General features: G+C 42.0%; 3 protein-coding genes across 4 annotated transcripts; 2 read left to right on the top strand and 1 right to left on the bottom strand.

The window, feature by feature from the left end:
- Positions 1-369: 369 nt before the first annotated feature.
- wdr45 (WD repeat domain 45) lies at positions 370-4906 on the top strand. Of its 2 annotated transcripts, none has more exons than XM_076078241.1 (11): positions 370-486; positions 677-771; positions 1228-1302; positions 1466-1570; positions 2025-2130; positions 2210-2304; positions 2865-2944; positions 3028-3236; positions 3509-3610; positions 3787-3932; positions 4424-4906. In XM_076078241.1, the coding sequence occupies exons 2-11, from the start codon at positions 723-725 to the stop codon at positions 4531-4533; spliced, it is 1077 nt and encodes a 358-aa protein (XP_075934356.1). In that variant the 5' UTR covers positions 370-486; positions 677-722; the 3' UTR covers positions 4534-4906. The 2 variants fall into 2 exon arrangements, with proteins under 2 accessions (XP_075934356.1, XP_075934355.1); XM_076078240.1 differs by having other exon boundaries at positions 375-512.
- A 2636-nt stretch (positions 4907-7542) lies between these two features.
- Positions 7543-10660, bottom strand: lage3 (L antigen family member 3). Its single transcript, XM_076078243.1, has 3 exons — positions 10574-10660; positions 8257-8385; positions 7543-8143 (listed from the first exon to the last, which is right to left on the bottom strand). The coding sequence occupies exons 1-3, from the start codon at positions 10621-10623 to the stop codon at positions 8029-8031; spliced, it is 294 nt and encodes a 97-aa protein (XP_075934358.1). The 5' UTR covers positions 10624-10660; the 3' UTR covers positions 7543-8028.
- A 2929-nt stretch (positions 10661-13589) lies between these two features.
- On the top strand, positions 13590-25869 carry LOC142933941 (cGMP-dependent protein kinase 1-like). Its single transcript, XM_076078260.1, has 20 exons — positions 13590-13812; positions 14316-14451; positions 14607-14673; positions 14757-14856; positions 17279-17392; positions 19607-19712; positions 19931-19994; positions 20119-20196; positions 20688-20782; positions 21551-21616; positions 21698-21772; positions 22055-22151; positions 22220-22359; positions 23302-23391; positions 23483-23624; positions 23708-23871; positions 24501-24623; positions 25467-25529; positions 25608-25674; positions 25771-25869. Exons 1-20 carry the CDS (start codon positions 13590-13592, stop codon positions 25867-25869), a joined length of 2109 nt encoding a protein of 702 aa, XP_075934375.1.
- The last annotated feature ends 210 nt before the right edge of the window (positions 25870-26079 follow it).

Raw genomic sequence — 26079 nt, forward strand, 5'->3', positions numbered from 1 at the left:
ATTATGAAATCTTGTGTAATTAGAGATTGCATGTGTGAAACTCATTTTATCTTATTATGTAATTATGTATTTTATGTTTATATGTTTTTATATATACTATTCATATTCTTTCCTAAATTGGCCTGAAGCCCAAGAATTTTATGATGAAATCATAATAACAACGTGTGAATGATGTTTTATAATAAAAGCATTTGAGTGACACCATAAGAATCATTTCATCATATCAGACTGCGTCTTTGTAAATAATATCCTTCTCAGAGGAGACCGTTTTTTATAATATAATAATTAGTTTATTTTCTCCTTCATCGTTTTTTTATTTTATTTATATTGCAGGAAAAATATGATGACCGGGAAAAGGAACAAAACCGGAAACACGTGTTGAATACGTCACTGTTGAAAACAACAACAAACCTCCGTGTTGCTACATCTGTTGTTGTTGGTTTGTTATCTCACACGTTCGTCCTCTTTACAGCTTTAAACCTGCAGGTTCGTCTCGTGTCCACGTGTTCATGGTGAGACTTTACATGTTTTAAATGTCGGAAGTAAAATAAAGACGACAGTCGCGTTTATATCCGGTCTGACGCTAATGTGCGCTAGCTAGCTAACATGCTAACAGAACAACAACAGTGTTGCTCAACTGTGAAGACGTTCGTGTTGTGTTTCTCCTCCGTTACAGGTCGTTAATCTACCGGTAACTTCACGGTAACGGGAGGTGAGCAGCCATGACTCAGCAGAGAGGAGTCAACAGCCTGCAGTTCAACCAGGACCAGAGTAAGCTAACAGCTAACGGTTGAGCTAACGTTAGAGCTAACTAGAGCTAACGTTAGCTAGAGCTAACGTTAGAGCTAACTAGAGCTAACGTTAGAGCTAACTAGAGCTTCAGTCTACATCTAGGAACCCGATTTAGTACAGTATTTACTGCAGTAAAAGTACTAATAACAGACTGTAGAAGTACTCTGTTACAGTACAAGTAATAACACCACACTGTAGAAATACTGTTACAGAATAAGTACTAATACCACGCAATAAAAATACACTGAGCTGTTTATTAGTAACATTATTACGAATACATTAACATTTAAAAACATTACATCTGGAAAAATGACGGAAACCATCAGATGAGTTGACTAATTGATTACTGGACTGTACTTCTATAGACTGTTGGGAAGTTGTACTTATATACATTGTACCACCGTCATGTACTTTAATACTTTGACCTTCTCTCAGGCTGTTTCTGCTGCGCCATGGAGACGGGGGTCAGGATCTACAACGTGGAGCCGCTGATGGAGAAAGGACACCTGGGTAAGATGATGACCTCACTGCCTGAGAGACACGTTTATTATTAAATACTCTGTTTTGATAAGATTTGTATTTCTAGGAGATGATATTACTTTTGCTGTGACATTGTTATGTAAAACAATATTTAAGTAATTTTAAATTGTTAAGTGTGTGTGTGTGTGTCCAGACCACGAGCAGGTGGGCAGTGTGGCCTCGTGCTCCATGTTGCATCGATCCAACCTGCTGGCCGTCGTTGGAGGCGGAGTCAACCCAAAATTCTCTGAAATATCTGGTGAGTTACATCAAGTCACTTATTTATTTATTATTATTATTATTATCATCACGCCTCACTGATCCTGGCTCCTGCTGCTATTAAAATTGATTTTTAGATTTTATTGATTACATATGAAACACTCAGATCTCTTATTCTCACTTCACTTTGTTCCCTAAAAACACTTTAGATTTTAGATGTTTTAACACATTCAAAAAAAAAAAATAAAGTTACTTTGTTTTTATATATATATGAATTTTGTTTGAATTTATATATAATAACTATTTTTCTTTGCATTGACAGATAATTTGTGGAGATTCATTTATACAGAAATCAAAGAAGACATTCATAATCTTTCTGTATTCATCAGCATTGAGACTGATTTGATTATCATGTTGTACATTTAGACATGAATGAAAACAGACATGAAGTATTAACGAGATAAACAAAGTATAACACTAATCCTTTCCTCCAGTTCTGGTCTGGGACGACGCTCGGGAGTCTCGGGACCCAAAAGACAAACTGGTTCTGGAGTTCACTTTCACTAAACCGGTCCTGGCCGTTCGCATGAGACACGACAAGTGAGTTCAATGTTTCTACGTCTGCAGTTTGTCCCTGAAGAATCGTTCAATACTCGTTAATCTGACGTCTGTGCTTCAGGATCATCATCGTTCTGAAGAACCGGATCTACGTTTACAGTTTCCCTGACAACCCCGTGAAGCTGTTTGAGTTCGACACCAGAGACAACCCCAAAGGTAACGAGCCGGCTAACAGAGGAGCTAACGGCTAACAGAGCAGCTAACGGCTAACCAGGTTCACTTCAGTTACATGATGATGCCTTCAGGCTCTGCTCAGTGAACATGAGTACTGGTTGAAGGTACATTATAACGTTATCGTGATGTGTTCACATGTCATCTGTAAAATGTAGTTTTGGTGATAAACTTGAATAAATCCAGTAGTTTGAAGGAGATGTTTTCACATGAATATAAAATAGATATTAAGAGATGAATTATGATGTTTAACTTCTAACACGAGCTCTAAGAACATTATTATACTTCATTAAAATAATAATTATGAGATTTATTATTTCCTTATTTAAATTGTGCATTTTTATGCAAAACACTAAATTACTAAAACAAAGTTGAAGAATAATATTAAGAATCTTCGACGTTATTTTTTGTCCAGTTGTTTCAGATCTCAGTTGTTTGTATTTGACTCATAAATGAACCTCTGTGGAGCAGTGAACCTGCAGAGAGCTGATTGTTAAGCCCGCTCCACCACGTTCATAGTGAAGTTAACCCTTCCTGTGCTCCAGGTCTGTGTGATCTGTGTCCCAGTCTGGAGAAACAGCTGCTGGTGTTTCCGGGTCATAAGTGTGGAAGTCTGCAGCTGGTCGTAAGTCACAAACAAGAGAAATAAAATACACACCAAGTGGATTAAATAACCAGAGTTAGTGTCACGATTATCTCCCTCTTCAGGACCTTTCTAACACCAAACCTGGCACGTCGTCAGCTCCGTTCACCATCAACGCCCACCAGAGCGAGATCGCCTGCGTGGCTCTGAACCAGCCGGGCAGCGTGGCGGCGTCGGCGTCTCGCAAAGGAACGCTGATCCGTCTGTTCGACACCACGACCAGAGACAAGCTGGTGGAGCTGCGGCGCGGGACGGACCCCGCCACCCTCTACTGGTACTCACTCAGGGGATTATGGGTAGTTAGAAGGCGTCGACCAAACGGCGTGTCAGATGGTCAAACGGCTCTTCCTCGTTTCAAATGAGCTTTTGATTTCCAAAAGCAGAATCTGTGATTCTTCTAGTATTTGGTTCTTCTCTTCCTCGCCTTGAAAGAAAACATCAATATTTGAAAGACGACAGCGCGTCGCTTACAGCGGCACGTTTAGACGTCATGACGTCACCGACGGGTTTGTGGACTGACGCTCCGACTCTGTTCTGTTGTTTCAGCATCAACTTCAGCCACGACTCGTCCTTCCTGTGTGCCTCCAGTGATAAAGGAACCGTCCACATCTTCGCTCTCAAAGACACCAAACTGAACCGCCGCTCCGCGTAAGACCTCCTGCTCCTGATCTTTAACCCAGAACTGGTCTGTAGACCAGGTTCCCAGGCTTCCTGGAAAACCTGGACCATCTGTAGACCACCTTTCCAGTCATGGAAAGGTGTCATTAATACGATGATCAGTGAGAACCCTGTGAGAGTGCTGCTGATTGCTGTGTGCTCCTCAGGCTGGCCCGTGTGGGGAAGGTGGGCCCTGTGATCGGTCAGTACGTGGACAGCCAGTGGTCGTTGGCCAGCTTCACCGTGCCGGCTGAGTGCGCCTGCATCTGTGCTTTTGGGAAGAACACATCCAAGAACGTCAACTCCGTCATCGGTGAGGAAACACAATAAACATCATGTTCATGTCGTTTCGGGGCGACTGTGGCAAAGGGGATAGCAGGGCCGTCTTTCAATCAGAGGGTCGGCGGTTCAATCCCCGGCTCCGGCTCTGCTAGTCGCATGTCAATGTGTCTTTGAGCAAGACACTTAACCCCAAAATTGCTCCTGTAGTTGTGCCTACGGTGTAGAAATGTGATAGACTCTGAATTGTAAGTCGCTTTGGATAAAAGCGTCTGCTAAATGACTGTAATGTAATGTTTCCTATGAGAGGCTGAAACATGTAAATAGTTTAATATTTATAGCAAAAAAACTCTATTGTAAAAACTTGAAGTTTTTCTTCTTAATGATTGATGTCATTATAACTGCTATTCTTCAGTAAAGACGTGTTCTAGTTCTCTCTACTTCTACTCATGGTGGTTCTGTTTCTATAGAGGAGCAGGACTTTTATTTTGAAGGGAAAATGTAAACTTGTTTTGTGTCCCGCAGCGATCTGTGTGGACGGGACGTTTCATAAATACGTGTTCACTCCGGATGGAAACTGTAACCGAGAAGCCTTCGACGTTTATCTGGACATTTGTGATGACGACGACTTCTGAGGCCGACGTGAGGAGGAAGAGGAGGAGACACGAGGACGAGGAGGACGAATGAAAATGACTGAATTATTATCGTCGTATCTCCAGAATGTAGCAGCCTGAAACTTTATGTGCATCACGAAGAGAAGAGACGACAAGTTACAATCTAATTAAAAATCGTTTTTGAGAGGAAATCAGTGTTTATATCCCTGGTGTTTGTTTTCTTCATCATGTAAGTTCTCTTCATCTTCACACAGTGATGTCATCACCTTCATACCTCTTGTAAATGGAGAATTTTGTCTGTTTGTAATTACAACCTTTAAAGGAATAGTTTGACATTTTGTTTTTCTTCTTTCTGGTGGAGAGTTATGAGAAGATTAAACAAAGAGCACAGCGATTAATACGTACTGTTAGTTTCTTATTTATTTATTATACTATATTGATCCCTTTAAGGGGGAAATTTGTCTCTGCATTTGACCCATCCCTGTATATAGGGAGCAGTGGGCTGCCAATGACAGGTGCCCGGGGTTCAGTGTATTGCTCAGGTACACTTCGATCGAACCGTTGACCTTCCGGCTCCCAGACAACCCTCTTAACCCAGTGAGCCACGGTCGCCCACGGTTTCCTGTACACTCTTCACAATAAAAGTTTGCTTCTTCCTGTTAATAATGGACTAGCTGCTAACAAAGCTACGCTAATAAAGAGCCGCAGGGATGAACTAGTTCTGTAGTCCAACCAGGAAATAACCTCTGGTTCTGAAGAGTGAAGTCAAAGCTTCATGTGTTGAAGCTGCATTCTCTCTAGTGTCCACCAGGGGGCGACTCCTCTAGTTGTATAGAAGTCTATGAGAAAATGACTACTTCTCTCTTGATTTATTACCTCAGTAAACATTGTAAACATGAGTTTATGGTCTCAATCTCTAGTTTCAAGTCTTCTTCAATACAGCATGATGTTCATTTAGTACATTATGGTCCATTTAGAGTCACACAGACCATAAAGCAGGGGATGCTTTAGGGCGGGGCTACACAGTGATTGACAGGTCTCTACCAGAGACGTATACGGCGTCTCTACGTCCCTCCTCAGTCCAGATATGGTCACTTCCTGTTCACTGGTTGAGAAAAAACAAGATGGCGACGACCAAAATGCTGAACTGGAGGCTTCAAAACATCCACAAACCAACAAGTGACATCACCATGACGACGTCCAACAGGAAGTCGTCATCACTGGTTCCCTCCACAAACAGCCAATGAGATTCTTCCGTATGATTTTGGATTAATCTCCGTGTCAAACAAACGATGATTCTCACCGGTTTTGTTCAAGATAATCTTCGCGAAATTTTCCTCCTGAAGGATTCAGTAGCAGAGACTTCACTTCTTTATGTTTTATATCACATCATGTTCATTGATATGTTAGTATTCTACATTATTCAACTTTTTTTGGTTTATGTTTTTAATACAAGTGACACAACGTCTCTCTGACCTTTAACCTGTTAAACACAGCGGTGCTTTAGAGCAACACGGCTCATGAACTCGTCTCTTTGTCACAGAAACATCTTTTATCTTTGAACATAAAGAACGTGATGCGGATCATTGAAACGTCACCTCTGTATGAAGCGTGTTTAAAAACAGATCAAACGTATCTGAGATAACTGATTATGTTTAAAAGGTTTAAATCAGGAACTAAAAAGCTCCATTTCACAAGCTCAGGAAGTTTCTACTTTATGGATGCTCAGAGTACTGCAGTATTTTACCAATAGTACCACGTTAAAGATATTTTACTGAAGTACAAGAAGAAATACGAAGATGAAAGCAGGTTGAGGGTGATGAAATAATCATATATGATAAACTTATGAAACTAAAGAAAAGTGTTTCATCACCGACACCTGAAGAACAAACCAACAAAAACTTTACAGACGGAACTTTGCAGCTAGTTTATATGATCAGCATGAACCAAGATGGCCCCCAACAGAAACCAAGATGGCCCCCAATAGAAATGAGCCACATTCATTAAATAACCTTAAAGTTCTCATAGAAACAACAGCAACACACACACACGTTGTTGTACTCACCTGTCTGACTGTCAGCATGAACACCTCCAAGTCCTCACAAAGCTCCTCCAGGTCCAACTTCTCTGGTCCCAGTAGAACCAGACCACTACAGTAGAACCAGTCCACTCGTCCTCTCTGGTCCCAGTAGAACCAGTCCACAAACGGCAGAACTTCCTCAGAAGTCACCTGGAGGATCCACCATTAGCTATTTAGCATGTTTAGCATAGCCACACCCAGAATGCACCTGTTGGGTGCGTTTGATTTGGATCACTGAGCGGGCTCGCGGGGCGGTGCGTCAGTGATTCATTAGTGCAGAACTCCGTAGAAAAATGTTACATTTTAAGAGTTTCGTGCACGCAGCCGAGGACGCGCACGAGCCAGGTTCAAACCTGTGCTCAGGTCAGAACCGGATCGATGTTTTGGTGAATTCGGCTTTCATGTAATCAACCTGCTGACTCATGTTTACCATCATCTCTCAACCTGTTCACCTGTTCTGATGTTCATCTCGGCCACCGTTGGTCTGCTGCACTCAGCAAAACTGACCGGATTATCAGGAGGGTCTGGTGTCTGTAGAGGGTCTGGTGTCTGTAGAGGGTCTGGTGTCTGTAGAGGGTCTGGTGTATGTAGAGGGTCTGGTGTCTGTAGAGGGTCTGGTGTCTGTAGAGGGTCTGGTGTCTGTAGAGGGTCTGGTGTATGTAGAGGGTCTGGTGTCTGTAGAGGGTCTGGTGTATGTAGAGGGTCTGGTGTCTGTAGAGGGTCTGGTGTCTGTAGAGGGTCTGGTGTCTGTAGAGGGTCTGGTGTCTGTAGAGGGTCTGGTGTATGTAGAGGGTCTGGTGTCTGCAGCTCATCATATCAGGAGCAATGACATGTGAATTAAATACAGCTGATGTTAATCGTCTTACCTCGGACACATACAGAGATTCATAGTTCATGAAGTACTGCACAGAATAAAGGAGTTAAATATGAAGGAGACATACACACAAAGGTAACGTAGAACTTTACAGATTTATTCCACTTGAGATGAAACAGTTCAGATTTCCTTCAACTCTGACGGGATTATTCTGTGAAATGTCTGAATTTAGTAAATGATTTCATAGATTTATGAAACAGAAGTGAACAGAGGACATCGTGTGGAGCTTCTTCTCCTTTTCACTTATTATTCAACCTCCACGTTAACAAATAAATGTCATGTTTTTATTCCACATTTTCATTTTGTGTTTCTCTCAAACAGCTGGTGAGTGTATTGAATCACGCAGCGCCCTCTGCTGGTCAGACGAGGAACGTCACGCTGAACCGGCTGACGTGTCGATCACAGTTCATCCTGACGGGACCATGAATGGTGAACCACATCTGTTTCATACAAAGAAAGTTCTGATGAAAACCCAACTGGACTCAAACTGCCGGCCTCTTTGTTCCACGTGAAGAAGTCCTGAACCTCCAGAGGATGAAGTCCTGAATCAGGTGACGAGGCTTCACTGTGTGACGGGGGGGCCGAACATCTGCATGGTCTCCATGACGAGCGTCAGGTGATCCAGAAACGAGTTCACCGACACTCGGAGGACTCGAGCTTCGTCTGCGCTCCACTTCCTGAATAAAAACACACGAAGACGAAGAAGAAGAAGAAGAAGAAGAAGAAGAAGAAGAAGTTAGAGGACGGACGTCAGCGGTCAGAAGAAGTTAAACGTGTTTTTCTTGCTCACACAGACAACGTGCTGCCGGTCACCGCCAGATGTTTGCTGATGCCGCCTTTCCTCGGCTCGCGGTCCGGAGACAGAGAACGAAGAGCGATGGAGGCTTCATGAGACGACGGGAACGGGACGTCCAGAGAGCTGAGGGGGGGGGGGGGGGTCAAAGAAGAAGTCTGTTCTTCATGTCTTAAAGCTGCATTCTCTCTAGTGTCCACCAGGGGGCGACTCCTCTGGTTGTATAGAAGTCTATGAGAAAATGACTCTACTTCTCTCTTGATTTATTACCTCAGTAAACATTGTAAACATGAGTTTATGGTCTCAATCTCTAGTTTCAAGTCTTCTTCAATACAGCATGATGTTTGTGGAAATCTTGTACTTTGCATTTCACTACATTTATTTAAAAACATTAGTTAAAAGTAAGGCTACTTTGCAGATTCTTAATATAAAATATAAATAAAACTAGTAAACTATGTGTTATGAAGTATTTTATAGTTTTTATCTGAATGTGAGCTGGAGGAGAAGAAGCTCACTTTTACTCTGCAGCCACCGATAACAGCAACATGACATCACCGTGACATCACCTCTGTCTGAGCGTCTCGTTTAGACTTCACTTTAAACTCAACGAGTCCTCAGATGACGAGCTGATCGTACGTTAAGAAGAGATTCCTACGAACGCTCTTTAACGTTTTACACGTTTCTAGAAGCAGAATTTAGCAGTGAAGTCGTCTGAAGATGATGAAAATACATTTTAAATAACTTCACATTTTGAACCGTCTGTTAGCTGCTGTGCATCTAAAATGAATCACAAAGTCTCATAAACGACAAATAAACGTTTCATATGAAACGCAATGTGCAGCTATGGAAGCACATTTCCACCAGCAAAAAAAAAAAGTCACAAAAAAAATCCACCAAAAAAAATAAATAATAATAAATTCTAATTACGGTTTGTTTTATGCTGGTGGAAAAAAAGTTAAAATAAAAAATATATATTTTTTTTTACTTTTTTTCCACCAGCATAAAAACAAAATGCAGCACCACTTTTGGTGCGTCCATCTGTAACCATAACACTGACCAGATGTTTCCAGCTGCTATAGAAAGTCTAAATGATGAGTCACAGAAGCAGCTGTTCGTAGGTTACCCTACATGTGACGTATACATGGATTGTGAGTACATTAAAGACTTCTTTAAACGTGGCTTTACAACAGATGAAATACTTCAGTAGCTTGATGTTTCACATGGATTGCTGAGCAAACGCACCCTTGAATAGAATGTTAAGGAAGAAGCAGCTCTGGAGTATAAAGAATGAAACCAATGTGGTTGAGGTGACGACCTTCAATAAACAGCAACTGGAACTTTTTTATTTTTTGCTGGCAGAAAAAAAGTAAAAAAAATAATAATTTGTTTTCTTTTTTTACCGCCAGCAAAAAAAATGTAATTCTTTTTTTTTTTCGGGGGGGGGGGGGGTATTTTTTTTGGCTGCAGATATGTGCTTCCATATGCAGCAGATGTTCTACAGATGTATAATTCATGTTCCTGGTGAGTCAATGGTTCCGTTAGCGTTCAATGTGCAGCTTATCTTTCTGTATCAGACCAGCTGGATCCAAACATGAAGCAAACAACAGACAGGAACAAAGAGGAACAAGAGATGGAGAGATGGAGGGATGGAGAGATGGAGGTGTGGAGTGAAGAGAGGAAGAAGAGGAACTTGTAGATCTATCGATCACATCGAGAGCCGAGCTTCTGTTTGTTATTATAGTTCTACTTTCCACAGAATTAATATGTGGACTGTTCCCCCAAACAGGAAGTTTTAATAAATTATTTTTTATCAAAAGACTTTCTTATAATATCTGATTTCTTCTTCTTTCAATCATTTTATTCTCAGATTATAGTTTAAAAGCTAAATGTTAGCCTAAATAAGAATATTACATACAGACAGAAATAAACTATATTTTTAATAATTAAACTATTGAGTTCCACTGCTCTTTAATCTTACAAACTATTATTTATCATTATTATTTATAACTTACATATTATATTAGATATTAATAACTTGAGTGAATCGTATTTTAGCCTGCATGAAGCTCTGATGAAGAGAATAAAGAATAAATAAGAAGAGAAGGAAAGGAAAGAAAATGAGTAAACTAGGAGAGGAAACGAGGAAACGAGACAGTAAACAAACGTTACTGAGAGGCTAATGAAGCATGTAGCATTATGCTAATGCTGCTGCTATCGTTACGTTTCTCATTAAATCATGAACTTATTAGTCAGAACACTTTATAACACAAACAAGAGTTGAAGCTAAATATTCAGAGTTCTTATTAAAGGATACAACTCCAGTTTCCCCGTTTCGTGGTTTCTTTCTCCGTCTATCGCCGCCATCGTGTTTGTTGTGTTTCAGTAAATCACGTTTCCGGAGAAGAAGAAAAAGAAGAAGAAGAAGAAGTAGAGGCCTTTCCGGTGAGCAGTGGTGGCGCTCTGCTGCTCCACAGCGGCGGAGGACGGTACTGCAGCTGTCTCATATTAAAACCTAAAGGATGAGAACTGACACTTCTGAGGAACGAAAATACACAAATACGTGTTAAATAATATGGAATATGATAAGTAAAAATATACAACAACCATAGACACAATTTGAGTATTTAGGATATTGGCTTTCATTATGAAATAATGATATAAATATATTTATAAGATAAGATAAGTGTGGAAGACATATTCTACATTTTACTTTAAAATATTAGTGTATCGACTAAATTTATTTTAAGTATCAACGTTAAAGTATTCATGAAGCAACATGTTTGTATGCAGCATTTTATTACTGTAGCCGAATGCGTTAGAGCTCATTTTACTCCTTTTATATCCTGTTGGGTGGTTTGATTCTGATAATATATATATATATATATTCTCAGTATATTATATGTTCATTATAAGTTTTTAAAATCTAGCCTAGTACAGTATATAAGATCAAGTATAATATAATAGTAAAATGAAGTACAAGTTCCTCAGAGCTGTATTTAAGTGCAGTACTTGACCACCACCTCACACTAGATGTAATGTAAATGATTTAAATAAAGTAATAAACTTCTTTCTCAGGTCAGTAAACTAAAGTTAACATTCATATTCATTTAAACTGTAAACCTTCTGTTATTATCATAAACTATCTTTATATTGCACTGAACTATATTTATATTCTCACAGTTCATCCTGAAGTAACAAATACTTAAATATCTCATAAAAACACAGATATTTATTTATATTTAATATATTATAATCTCTTATTAATATACAAATACGATACCAAGACACTCTCAGACTCTTCTGTCGATTCTAAACTCAGTTTCCAGACTTTCAAAATAAATCCACGGGGAGACCTTTATTTTGTAGGAGCGCTGTCAAACCCAGCTGCGCGTGTCTTCGTCCTCTGAGTCTCAGTCCGTCTGATCCGGATGAGCTGCTGTTGGTGATGATCGGAACCATGACATCACCCGCACGCGCTCATTATTGATTCGCTCTTATTATTTATTCTAAAACCAAGATTCCGGATCAGAACTGAACCAGAACGAGGATCCGGGTCTCCTCCGATCCGGACTCTTCTAACGATCTGCTGACTAAGTGAGTACATGAAGAAAACTACAGAATATTTACTGTATATTAAAACAATATTTGATATTTAATTTGACTGAGACAAAGAAGACAAGAGAACAACTTCGTGACTGAGAGACAGAAATATTTCACTGAATAATTATAATTAATATTATGAAATGAATATGAGTATTTATTATTATGAGTATTATTGTTGTTGGGTAATACTATAATAATGTCTACAACACGTATGACTTAATACCTGTAACTCATAACCATAACTTTGTATTTTATATATTATTTTTATAAATAAAATTAATATCTTTATTTATTTTATTATTTCTATTTTAGCCTGTGAGATTTTGTTTTTGCTTCAATAATTTACTGTAAATAATGATAATAGTTAAATCATATATAAATATACTGTATATATATATATTTATATATATAAATATACATATATATATATATATATTTGGGTGGGATGCTGTAGATGTTGAATAACTGTATAATGTTTTAAAACCCAATAAAAAACATTTGAATAATTATTGTTGCCTTACAGCTGAAGCTTTAACATGGTTTTGTTATGAAGATGATAATATAAAGTTATGTAGTTTTTACAATGACAGTAGTGGAGTAAACAGTGAAGTACTTTATACACAGTGTAGTCCTGATCCTCTATATGAACCAGTCTCAGTGTAGTCCTGATCCTCTATGTGAACCAGTCTCAGTGTAGTCCTGATCCTCTATATGAACCAGTCTCAGTGTAGTCCTGATCCTCTATGTGAACCAGTCTCAGTGTAGTCCTGATCCTCTATGTGAACCAGTCTCAGTGTAGTCCTGATCCTCTATGTGAACCAGTCTCAGTGTAGTCCTGATCCTCTATGTGAACCAGTCTCAGTGTAGTCCTGATCCTCTGTGAACCAGTCTCAGTGTAGTCCTGATCCTCTATGTGAACCAGTCTCAGTGTAGTCCTGATCCTCTATGTGAACCAGTCTCAGTGTTGTCCTGATCCTCTATGTGAACCAGTCTCAGTGTAGTCCCGATCCTCTATATGAACCAGTCTCAGTGTAGTCCTGATCCTCGATGCTCGTCATCGGAGCCACCGGGTCGGATTCTGGTGAAACCAGATGAACTCATGCAGGTTCACCAGAACCTCCTTCAGCTCAGACTCCAGCAGAGACCGGTCCACCGTGGACAGACCCAGATCCTCCAGCAGAGACCGAACCACCGTGGACAGACCCAGATCCTCCAGCAGAGACCGGTCCACCGTGGACAGAACCATGAGTCGTCGTCGTCGTCGTCGTCGTCTTCTCCTCTCTGCTGGAGACCCAGGACGTATTGCTGGACCCGCTGGAGGGAAGGGAGGCACCGGAGAACCAGGACCAGGACTCAGAGGGGCAGACTGTCAGACCTGCTGCAGTAACATGAGAGGTTCTAAAGGGAGTCTGGTGCTCAGAGACACTACAGCTTTAGTCCACAGGGGGCGACAGAATCATCACTAAATGAAAGATCCTCATAGTAGCTTTAAAGTGTCAAAAGTAAAAGTACTCATTGTGCACGTGTTACATGTATTATATGTGTATTAATATACATTTTATTCCTGCTTCATTACCATCTGAATCAAAGTAGATCAGTCAAAAAGTCAGATATTTAGTGGAGTAGAAGTATAAGAAGTACTCAAGTAAAACGACCTCACCTTTGTATACTTCAGTACAGTACCTGAGTATGTGTCCCGTCCCTCCTCCTCCTCAGTACACCTGTACATGTATTTATACATGGCTGTGTCGAAGAGCGCCGGCACCCTGCGGGACCTCCAGCTGGCTCTGCAGCTGAAGATCGAGGAGCTCCGGCAGAGAGACTCTCTGATCGACGAGCTGGAGCTGGAGCTCGACACCAAGGACGACCTGATCCGCCAGCTGCAGGTGGAGCTGGACCGACACCGCAGCGCCTCGCAGCAGGGGACCACCGCCGGGGAGACGGCCACAGGTGAGTCTATACACCTGCACCGGGGGTGAAGGTGCAGGACTGAAGCCATGGATCAACACCGAAAATGCAGTTGCAGCACATTAGCTGCAAGAACAACATGACAAACAAAAGAAAAACAAAAAAGGTTATGAATTATTTTTGAATTTGGTCTGAAAATATGTGTCAACTGCAGAATACAACCTCCGGTTCTTTAAGAGAAGTCAGAGCTTCATGTGTTAAAGCTGCATTCTCTCTAGTGACCACCAGGGGGCGACTCCTCTGGTTGTATAGAAGTCTATGAGAAAATGACTCTACTTCTCTCTTGATTTATTACCTCAGTAAACATTGTAAACATGAGTTTATGGTCTCAATCTCTAGTTTCAAGTCTTCTTCAATACAGCATGATGTTCATTTAGTATATTATGGTCCATTTAGAGTCAAACAGACCATAAAGCAGGGGATGCTTTAGGGCGGGGCTACACGGTGATTGACAGGTCTCAGCCTGATCTCTATTGGTTTTAAAGGAGCAGCCGTTCAGACGCCGGCGGCACCAGATGAACCTCAGCGCATTAAGAGACAGGCGATCTCTGCAGAGCCCACAGCCCTGGACCCCTCACAGCTCACTGATGTCACACTGAAGAGCTACTGCAAGACCAAAGAGTGAGTCCACAACACACACACACACACACACACACACACACACACACACACACACACACACACACACACACACACACACACACACACACACACACACACACACACACATTCATAGACATTAACACACCTGGACTGACCTGCTTGTGTGTGTGTAGGTCCAGTGAGCGGATCCAGAGGGCTCTGATGGACAATGACTTCATGAAACATCTGGAACACGGGCAGGTAGAGACACGTCTGTGCTGCTTTTTAATGGACTTCTGTCATGCGTTTGATTTTAACAAACATCTGTTGGCTCGTGTGTTCAGATCCTCACCATCATGGACTGCATGCATCCAACCAGCCTCACCAAAGGCTGCTGTGTCATCCAGGAGGGAGATGACGGCTCCACGGTCTACGTCCTGGAGGGTAAGAATCCTCCACTGGTCAGTCAAACTGGGATTATTTCAGATGATATTGTAATGTGCTAATCAAATTTTGTGCTAGTCAAACAGACCATAAAGCAGGGGATGCTTTAGGGCGGGGCTACACGGTGATTGACAGGTCTCTACCAGAGCATTTCGGTCTTTCAACATTAACCCTTTCACAGTTTGTTTTCACTTCATGGAAGTTAGTTTGGTCGCCTAAAAATGTCTTATTCAGCGTTCGGTTGAACTTAGCTCCGCCCTCTTGTGTCACATCTGGTTGCAAAAAAACAAGATGGCGATGGACAAAGAACGAAATGGCGAAAGAAAAAAACCAAGATGGCGACGGCCACAAACTAAGTTGGTGACAAACGAAAAACGGCGATGGACAAAAAACCAAGATGGCGATGAACACACATTAAGAAGGGACGTACAAAACTCTTCACTCAAGGCTCCAAAATGGCAGTCCACGAACCAATGTGTGACATCACTGTGACTATCTACATTAATGCGGCAGTAATATTTAACCCAGAAACTGTAGAAGCATGGCGGCTCAACATGGCCGACTCCATGAAGAGGAGCCGCTCTGTACGTAGATGTAAACGTCTCATCCTCAAACAACGAAAACACAAAGATTCTTAGTTTCAGGGGATTATACACTAAAGAAAACATTTTTAATCATATCTTCCATTTCTGTTAGAAGATCCCCCTAAATGCTGCACACAATTCCTCAAAGTACATTTTTACTTTTGAATGCAGTACTTATACTCCCTAGAGTAGTAGTAGTAGTACTTTTACCAAAGAAAAGGATCCGATTACTTCTATTTCACTAAATGTCACCAGAGGAAAAGTCAGCGGGTCACCAACAACATTTGGTTCATCCTCTGGGGAACATAATCATCCACATAATCGAATCTGTCTGTTAGTTATCAGTATTTTTGCGCTTGCCACTACAGCATGAAGAACTCCCTCTCTCTCTGGACTCGTGCTCGTTCTGCTCAGCGGGACAAAAGTAATCCAAGGTGAGGACACTGAATTGGACTGATATGGACAGACAGCCCATTTGTCCCAGCTCAGGCGACATCAGATTAAAAAACAGCCGGCGTAAACAGAAGCTCCATCAGAGACATGATGTGACACAAAGTAAAACGTGTAGACAATAGCAGGAGGAGACGCATAATAATGAGCCGGTGGTGGAGGCAACGTATAAATGGATAGAAAACTAGAGGCTTCATCTTCAGTCACATGCTGCTGACACCTTCTTCCCTCTCAAGGACGGCCGGTCCGTCACACTGAAACACTTCTCGTTCTGTCGTTGTGCTGCTCCCTCGTCTCTGTCGCCAGAAGGCCTGTTTTACAATCAGAAGGTTGTTCAGTTTCGTCTCTTTCAGCTCTGAACTGAAGCTCGAAGGCTTCAGTTGAGGCGTTTTAGTGCGGATGGATTTGTTTACAGCGTGATCTCTGCTCCGTCTCTTCACGTGGGTTTATTTATATCGCTCATCGCTCGTCGGTCAGGCACTTCAGATGGAAAAAGTGGATGCATTTGGATACATTATTTGTGTTTTTGAGTGAAATATCTCAACAACTGTTGGATGTATTGCCAAGATCTTTTGTGAAGACATTCATGTTCCCCAGATGATGAATCCTTCTGACTTTGGTGACCCTTTGAATTTTCCTCGAGCACCATCAGCAGGTTGAAATGTGTGGTATTGTGTGAAACATCTCAACAACTATCAGGTCGATTGTGATGAAAATGTGGTTCATCGTTCATGTTCCCCTCAGGATGAATCACAATCACTTTTGGTGATCCTCATCTAGCACCATCATAAGGTCAATATGTTAACCTTCTCGCAGTATCAAAGGATCACACGAGAATCGTTAAAGCTGCATTCTCTCTAGTGTCCACCAGGGGGCGACTCCTCTGGTTGTATAGAAGTCTATGAGAAAATGACTCTACTTCTCTCTTGATTTATTACCTCAGTAAACATTGTAAACATGAGTTTATGGTCTCAATCTCTATTTTCAAGTCTTCTTCAATACAGCATGATGTTCATTTAGTACATTATGGTCCATTTAGAGTCAAACAGACCATAAAGCAGGGGATGCTTTAGGGCGGGGCTACACGTTGATTGACAGGTCTCTACCAGAGATGTATACGTATAAAAGCAAGATGGCGACGGCCAAAACGTCAAACTGGAGGCTTCAAAAACCACACAAACCAACAAGGTGGTGTTCCAGTTGAAATGTCTAACTGGGAACTAGGAAACCTTACTTTTAAGTTATCAACATCACTATTATTTATATCCCAGTCTGTCAAATACACTTTCAGAATCTCTCTTTGTGACTGTTTTTGCGATGAGGCTTATTTGCGTATAACTCTGCATATTACCACATTCAGTGGTCGGTGTTCTGCTGTTTGTTCACAGAGGGGATAGTGGAGGTGACCAAACAAGGGAAGAAACTGTGCTCCATCGGTGAGGGCAAAGTGTTTGGAGAACTGGCCATCCTGTACAACTGCACTCGCACTGCAACTGTAACAGGTAACACACACACATTTATCACACATCTACACTTCAATATTCCAATCATCTTTATACCAATCTGATGCTCAGAAATGGTTTAAAAACTGCCCACGAGTTTCTCGACTCAATGACCCTCAAAGAACCAGCGAAGGCCACGACTGTGCACAAAGAAATGAAATGAATAAATCAGTGAACATGAATCATTTGTTCATCCGGTGACAGATAAAGAAGCTGTGATGAAGGTCGACCACACTCATCACCTGTAGAGTCTGATACATAAACTCCATCTGTCTGCACGGCTTCCTCTTTCAGAAGGCAAACACACAGAAAAATAAACAGATTTTATTACTTACGTATATCTTCTAAAGACATTTTCCTGCTTTCAGAAACATGGTTTTCCTGCGAAATCTTATCTCAAAATGTGAATTAATAAAACTATCAATATGATTAGATTTGAGATTTGGATGAACTGGCCCTTTAAAATAACATCTTTCTGGGTCTAAAGTGAAACTATGAGGTTTCTGTACGAAGATATAACAAGTTAAGTAGTCACCTGCGCTCAGAGCACGGCTAGCTGTTCCCCCCCGTTTCCAGTCTTTATGCTAAGCTAAGCTAACTGGCTGTTTCTTAACCACACTAAAGAGTGGCATCAATCCTCTCATCACAGTAGAAGCATATTTTCCAAGTGTCCAGCTATTTCTTTAAAAGGGAATTTATTTTAATAATTACATTTAAAAGACATATTCTGGTATAAATACACTTAAAACATCTTTTGATATATATTTAGCATATAAGATATCTGGACAAATACCTCAGAGACACATGTTCAGACAGTAAATATGTTTTTTTCTTATTCCACTGCGTCTGCACTCTGCAGGTTCACACGTTGCATTTCTAATCCTTTTATTTTATCGTCTGACAGTCGAGCTTCAGATGACGGATCGGCTTTAAATGTGTGTGTGTGTGTGTGTGTGTGTCTGTCTGTGTGTGAGAGTGTGTGTGTGTTGTCTGTGTGTGAGAGTGTGTGTGTGTGTGTCTGTGTGTGAGAGTGTGTGTGTGTCTGTGTGTGTCTGTGTGTGTCTGTCTGTGTGTGTGTGTCTGTGTGTGTGTGTCTGTGTGTGTCTGTCTGTGTGTGTGTGTCTGTGTGTGTGTGTCTGTGTGTGTCTGTGTGTGTGTGTCTGTGTGTGTGTCTGTGTCTGTGTGTGTCACTTTGATCCCTAAACGCTGACTGATAAAACGGTTTTCTGGATCTCTGACGTGACTTTGTTTCGCTGCTTCTGGGCCGTGTGAGTTATTTTATTTAAATGAGGTTCTGAACTCGGTTTCTCTCAGCGAGCGTCCTCGTGTCGCTCAATGTCATCCGACCGAGAGAAGAGAGAGAGCACTAAAGAAATCAGCCTCTCCATCGCATTCATGTTCTTCTCTGCAACGAATGTTTTCACTTTGACATTTAACTCAAACCATCTTTCTCCAAGAGTTTCTGACCAAAACCAATGGAACGAGTAAAGACTGTTTGTGACCATTGATCTCCATTAAAACACATCAGTGAGCCTCACTGTTGTTCCTTCATCAGCATCAACAGTCTATTCTGACTCATGCACATACAAATACTCACGAGAGCAGCAAATGTGGATTCATCCGCCGCTGAAAATAGTCCCCAAAATGTACTTCCTCCTGTTTGTTTAATTATAAACGACAGAGAATCACTGATGGAACGATATCATCTGTGTTGTTAAAGATTAAAGACCGTGTTGAGAGACGGACCAACATGTTGTGTTTTCATGGGATTTGGTCGGTGGTGCGTTACAATGTGGACTCTTTTAGATATTTATTAATTTATTTAATTTTCTCAAACACAGAGCAGTCTACAGGAGGAAATTCAGAATTTGAAAAAAAGAAAGAAAAAGTGATGATAAAATAATCCCACCATCGTACCAGATAAGAGCCAGAACGACAAACAATAATACCAGAGAAGAAGAAAGAGAAAGAAGAAGAAATACACACAAAATGTTCAGACATTGAGTGGCATCAATTCTATAATTATGAATATAGTGAAGAGAAGAGGACCCAGAATAGGACCCTGCGGGACGCCTCTATGATCTGAAATTGTTTTATTCTACATTTTTCTCGTCTGTTTTTGATGCACCAGTATTTTAAAATGCTGACAAAACAAATATAAATGAAGGTCACTGAAGATTCAAATCATCACCAACTAAATAATTCTGTCTGCAGCTCTGACCGACATCAAGCTGTGGGCGATCGACCGACAGGGTTTCCAGACCATCATGATGAGAACTGGTCTCATCAAACACTCCCAGTACATGGACTTCCTCCGCAGGTCACACACACACACACACACACACACACACACACACACACACACACACACACACACACACACACACACACACACACACACACACACACACACACACACACACACACACACACACACACACACACACACACACACACACACACACACAATCCTCCACTTCACTGGTTGAAGAACCTCTCCACATGATGACTCACATCTCTCTGAACTCTCCTCCTCAGCGTTCCCTCGTTTCAGTCTCTACCGGAGGACGTTCTCAGCAAACTGGCCGATGTTTTAGAGGAGGTGACGATTTACAAAAAACACACTTTTCTATAATAAGCTCGAGACGTTACAGCATCCGTTTCTGCAATCAAAACTCTGTGTTCAGTAATCCTGAGGTGTACACATGACTCTCATCCTCCCTCAGACTCATTACAGCGACTGTGATTACATCATCCGTCAGGGAGCCACTGGAGACACATTCTTCATCATCAGTGAAGGACAGGTGAGGAGGATGGATATGTTAGGAGGGAGAAAAGAGAGAAATTAGCAGAGAGGGGAAGAAGAAGGAGGAGGAGGAGGAGGAGGAGGTCAGGGTCGTCATCCATTTCTAAAAAGTGAAAGAATTGATGTAAAGTTGTGAGAACTGAGGAGAGGTTCAACGTGTCTGAGTTATGTTTTGGGTATTGGTTGGTTCTGTCGAGTGAAGCCGATGCTGAAGAGTCCAGAGGAGTTGGAAGAAGTCCTCTGATTCTTCTTGTGCAGCTCAGGTTGAGTTTTATTAGAAATGAAACCTCTGTGGACTAATAGCTCTCAATATGAAGAGTAATAGTTGACCTGGTCTGTGGTCAGCAGAGTCCTAACAACAGTTTTACAGACTTTTATTTTGGAGGTCTATGGGGCGGAAGTAGTTTTTGGGCTACAGGGAGAGCTTTCAGTCATGTGCAACATGTGACTAAAAGATCAAATAAATATATTGATCTGTGACGTCGCCAGGTGAAGGTCTCCCAGCAGAACTCCCCCAGTGAGGAGCAGCTGGTGGTGAAGACGCTCTCTAAAGGAGACTGGTTTGGAGAACAAGCTCTGAAAGGGTGACACACACACACACACACACACACACACACACACACACACACACACACACACACGCTTCATCATTCTACTCTACTGTCCTCTAGTGGCTGTATGAATTATGACCGTTATCTCACATTTAAATCCTCCACAGAACACTGAGGAGCTTTAAAGTGACAGAGTTGAACTTTTATCTGGTCCTGAACCAGAGTCAGTGTAGTCCTGATCCTCTATGAACCAGTCTCAGTTTAGTCCTGTGTTGGTTCTGTCGCCCCCTGTGGACTAAAGTGGTAGTGTTTCTGAGCACCAGAGTCCCTTTAGAAAACCTCTCATGTTACTGCAGCAGGTCTGACAGTCTGCTCCTCTCAGTCCTGGTTCTGGTTCTCCTGTGCCTCCCTTCCCTCCAGCGGGTCCAGAAACACGTCCTGGGTCTCCACTTCTGGAGGATCTGAACTCAACTGAGACTGGTTCAAGACCAGTCAGAAGTTCCTCACTGTCACTTTAAATAAGGTTTTAAATGAGTATAACAGAGTATTTCTGTACTTTTACTGCAGTAGATGATCCGAGTACTTGTACTTATTCCTGTCTTCTGTCTCCTGTCTCCTGTCTCCTGTGTCCTGTCTCCTGTGTCCTGTCTCCTGTGTCCTGTGTCCTGTCTCCTGTGTCCTGTCTCCTGTCTCCTGTGTCCTGTCTCCTGTCTCCTGTCTCCTGTGTCCTGTCTCCTGTGTCCTGTGTCCTGTCTCCTGTCTCCTGTCTCCTGTGTCCTGTGTCCTGTGTCCTGTTGGCAGTGAGGACGTCCGTACAGCCAGCCTCACCGCTGTGGGAGACGTCACATGTCTGGTCATTGACAGAGAGTGAGTGAACGTCTCTGGTGTTTAGTTCTGCGGTTCACTTTGTTCCTTTAACAGAAATAAGAAGCTTTGTTTGTGTCGCAGGTCCTTCAAACAGCTGATCGGAGGACTGGACGACGACAACAACAAGCAGTGTGACAGTGACGAGGTCGAGGCCCAGTGAGTACTCAGAGGTTTAAAGACACTTGAGTCACTTTTAAACAATACTGGAACATAAATAATACAAAATATGATAAATGAATTAATGTATTACAGTAATACAAAAAGTAATGATTTTTACTGGCTGAAAGATTAAAGTAATGTACATATTAATGCACCAATAATATAAAAATACTTTGACTTAAAGCTTCAGTGGTTCACTATAATAACAATAATCTGTCTCCATCCTCACAGAAGAACAAGAGAAAGTTACCAACTGTCCCTTTCATGTGTGTCCTGTAGTATTCAGGCAGAAGCAGATTTATTCTCCAGAGTGTCGCTCAGTGATTTCAACGTCATCTGCACTCTGGGGATGGGCGGCTTCAGCCGCGTGGAGCTGGTGAGTAACGTTGTGTGTGAAGAAGCTCTGCTCTCCTCTGTCTGCGTACTGATGGTTCGTGTGTTCAGGTGCAACTAAAGAACGATCCCAACCGCTCGTTCGCCCTGAAGGTGTTAAAGAAACGTCACATCATGGACACCAGCCAGCAGGGCCACATCCTGTCAGAGCGCCGCATCATGATGGAGGCTCACAGCTCCTTCATCATCAGGTCTTCTTCTTCTCCTCCTTTATGTTCCCACCTTGGTGCTGTTATGATATTTGAAATAGTTCTGTGTTATAGTCCTGAGATTTTAAGGCACATTTCGTGACATATGAACCTTCAACTTGAGAGTAAACGATAAAGAAGTGTGTGAAAAGGGTCAGAATATGATATTATAATATCTAGACCCAGCGTCCAACATACATAAACCCTATTTAATGTTATTCTATATTAAATGTGACACGTTCTGCTTATACTACGACAAATATTCGTCCTCTTACACAAGAAGAGTTAATTTCATGAATAATAAAAGACACTTTGTCTGATACGAAGAGTTAACCATGTGAGAGCAAAAGGCCCTTTAACAGCATACCGTCAGGTGATTGGATGAACCGTCTGTCAATCAAACTCTTTCAACGTAGGACTTTCAAAATAAAGCAGTGAAGAGAATAAACAAAACCCGGAGATCATGGCCGGTGCAAATTCACGTGTTCCAACTTCACTAGAATTTAACTAAATGACAAAATGTAGACATTTATTTTGTCCCTACAAACAAATTTGAAATTAAAGCTGCATTCTCTCTAGTGACCACCAGGGGGCGACTCCTCTGGTTGTATAGAAGTCTATGAGAAAATGACTCTACTTCTCTCTTGATTTATTACCTCAGTAAACATTGTAAACATGAGTTTATGGTCTCAATCTCTAGTTTCAAGTCTTCTTCAATACAGCATGATGTTCATTTAGTACATTATGGTCCATTTAGAGTCAAACAGACCATAAAGCAGGGGATGCTTTAGGGCGGGGCTACACGGTGATTGACAGGTCTCTACCAGAGACGTATACGGCGTCTCTACGTCACTTCTCCTCAGTCCAGATACGGTCACTTCCTGTTCACTGGTTGCACATGAAAACATTCCTTTCAGATGTAACTTTTAAAGCGTCTTCCTGCAGGTTGTATCGGACGTTCAGAGACTCTAAATATCTCTACATGCTGCTGGAGGCGTGTCTGGGAGGAGAGCTGTGGACGCAGCTGAGAGACAGGTGAGGTGTGAGACAGGTGTGATAGTGAGTCTTCTACCTTTAAGAGACCTTGAAGTTCCTCAGCGTCTCTCTGCTTCTCCTCCGTTCTCAGAGGATCGTTCGACGACGGCATCACTCGCTTCTACACCGGCTGCGTCATTGAGGCGCTGGCCTTCCTGCACTCCAGAGGCATCATCTACCGAGACCTGAAGCCCGAGAACATCATCCTGGACCACCGAGGATACGCCAAGCTGGTCTGTGACACCACAAGGCATGGTCAGATATTCATCAAAAAGAGAAAACACATCCATGACGTTGTGTGTTTGTGTTCGATCAGGTGGACTTTGGCTTTGCTAAGAAAGTGGGTCTGGGGAAGAAGACGTGGACTTTCTGTGGGACCCCCGAGTACGTGGCCCCTGAGATCATCCTGAACAAAGGCCACGACAGCTCCGCCGACTGCTGGTCTCTGGGAATACTGGTCTTTGAGCTGCTCAGCGGCAGGTAAACAGTCCAACTTCTCCACATTTGAATCCATGGTACGTTAATCTAGACTCAAGTGCACGACGCAGACCTGCAGGATGAGGTCTAGATCAAACTGGGTTTACTTAACGGATCAGGTTCAAAAACAAGGAACATCACTGGAGGACTGAGACTGTCTTCGTCCACACGAGCTGAACACAACTAGAGGACGAGACAAACGATGCTGCTGCACAGAAAAAGACCACAAAGACAGGAAGTCAAAGAAACATGGGACACTTCAAAATAAAACAAGATCGTGACAATTAATGTCAGCTTGTTTCTCAGACACACCTTGAAATCCGACATATAACCATTTCATACGATAAGAGTACAGGACACACTTGTGTCACGTTGATGTTTAGTTTGTGTCTCCACCACAAAAGGATCCGAATGGACTTTCTATTGGTGTCGTTTTCATAGTGACGACATAACAAAGATGTACACAAAGCACTAGATCACTAGAGAGACGATACTACAGACAGAAAGAGTCCAACTGTTACTTTTCATGATGATTTGCTCTAAATCCTTCATTTGGAGGACAGAAATGTGTAAATATTAGTCATTAATAGCTCCGGCGCTCATGAACCCGGTTCTCCTCTCTCTGCCTCCAGTCCTCCTTTCTCCGGCTCTGACCCGATGCAGACCTACAACATCATCCTGAAGGGCATCGACATGATCGAGTTTCCCAAGAAGATCACCAAGAGCGCTGCGAACCTCATCAAACGTCTCTGCAGGTTTTCAGATTACAGTGAAACGCTGCTTTTCCTTCTAAACGTCTCTACGATCTAAAGGTCCGTAGACACGAATACAGATAATTCTTTAAACCGAGATTTTCTTCTACGTTTTAAAAAACAACCCTAAAACGCTCTCCGGGTCAGTAGGTTCATAAAGGCTACGTCAACAATATGTTAAATACCAGCGAAGAACATCATTAAGTACTATATCTCCAAAAGTAAGTTTTACCGTAATACCGTAACCGTAATAAATAAAATGTGCCTTCTTTCTGAGCGAGACGACATCGTGCTGCCTTCAGGTACCAGTCAGAGTCCTCCCGTCCTCAATCAGGGTCAAACAAACACAGGACCTTCAACCAGGAGACCGCTGTACGAGTCCCACGTGAAACCAAGAGACATGTGGACTTTAAGCCTTTTATGTAAAGTTACTGAGGACGGTTGTTTATTTACTGTAGTTATGTTTACATTATTTTAAGACGAGAAGATTCTGAGCCTGCTCAGTGAGCTTATTGTAAACAAATAGTAAACAAATAGTAAACAACAGCTGAGGTGAAACCAACAACATTGTGCGGCCGACACGCTAACGAAACGTAAACGATCCGGTAGTCGGCCATCTTTGCTGTCGTTTCTGACCGATGCTCGTTAGGCAAAGCAGCGACGAGCATGAGCGAAATTTGGGAGATGACGTCATCGTTTCCCAGACGCCTTTAAACGTTTTTTTTGTTTAAATCTGCACCTTCGAGGGCATTTTTTTAACTACCCGAAAACTCTGTTTCCGTGTGAACAGGAAGCCAAAATATCCGTTTTTTAAAAACTATCTTTAATCCGTGCGTTTCCTCTCAGGGACAATCCGTCAGAGAGGCTGGGGAACCAGAAGAATGGAGCGAAGGACATCCAGAAGCACAAGTGAGACGACACCATTACCATTCTCGAGTGCTCTCTTACTGTTCTCATGGAAACACGTTCATTGTTCTGGTCCTTCAGGTGGTTCGAAGGCTTCAACTGGGACGGCCTCCGCCAGGGAACCATCGCCTCCCCCTTCACCCCCGCCGTGAGTTTCCTTCAGGGTCTCTGTGAGCCAACAGCTCCCACATCAGAGCTTTAGTGATATTAATATGAATATGAATAACGTCTGTCTCTCTACCAGGTGGACGGACCGCTGGACAACAGCAACTTTGACTATTTCCCGGAGGACGCAGAGGAGCCTCCTCCTGACGAGGAGTCCGGCTGGGATCTGGAGTTCTAAAACAGATTCTTCAGAGAGAAGAACGAGCTTCTTATTTCTGATCAATGTTTACAAAGAGAACAGTTCATTGTGGAAGAAAACTAGAATAAAATCAAAACTAGTCACTGTTTCATTTTTATCTGCATCTTTTAGTCTTTAATGTGTATAATAAACAACCACTGAAAGGGTTAATGCAGCCAAACAACCATCCACAGCTTCAGCTTCAAAATA

Source organism: Anarhichas minor, unplaced genomic scaffold (assembly GCF_050575085.1).
Source record: "Anarhichas minor isolate MPS153535 unplaced genomic scaffold, ASM5057508v1 ptg000064l, whole genome shotgun sequence".
In the NCBI taxonomy this organism is placed as follows: domain Eukaryota; kingdom Metazoa; phylum Chordata; class Actinopteri; order Perciformes; family Anarhichadidae; genus Anarhichas; species Anarhichas minor.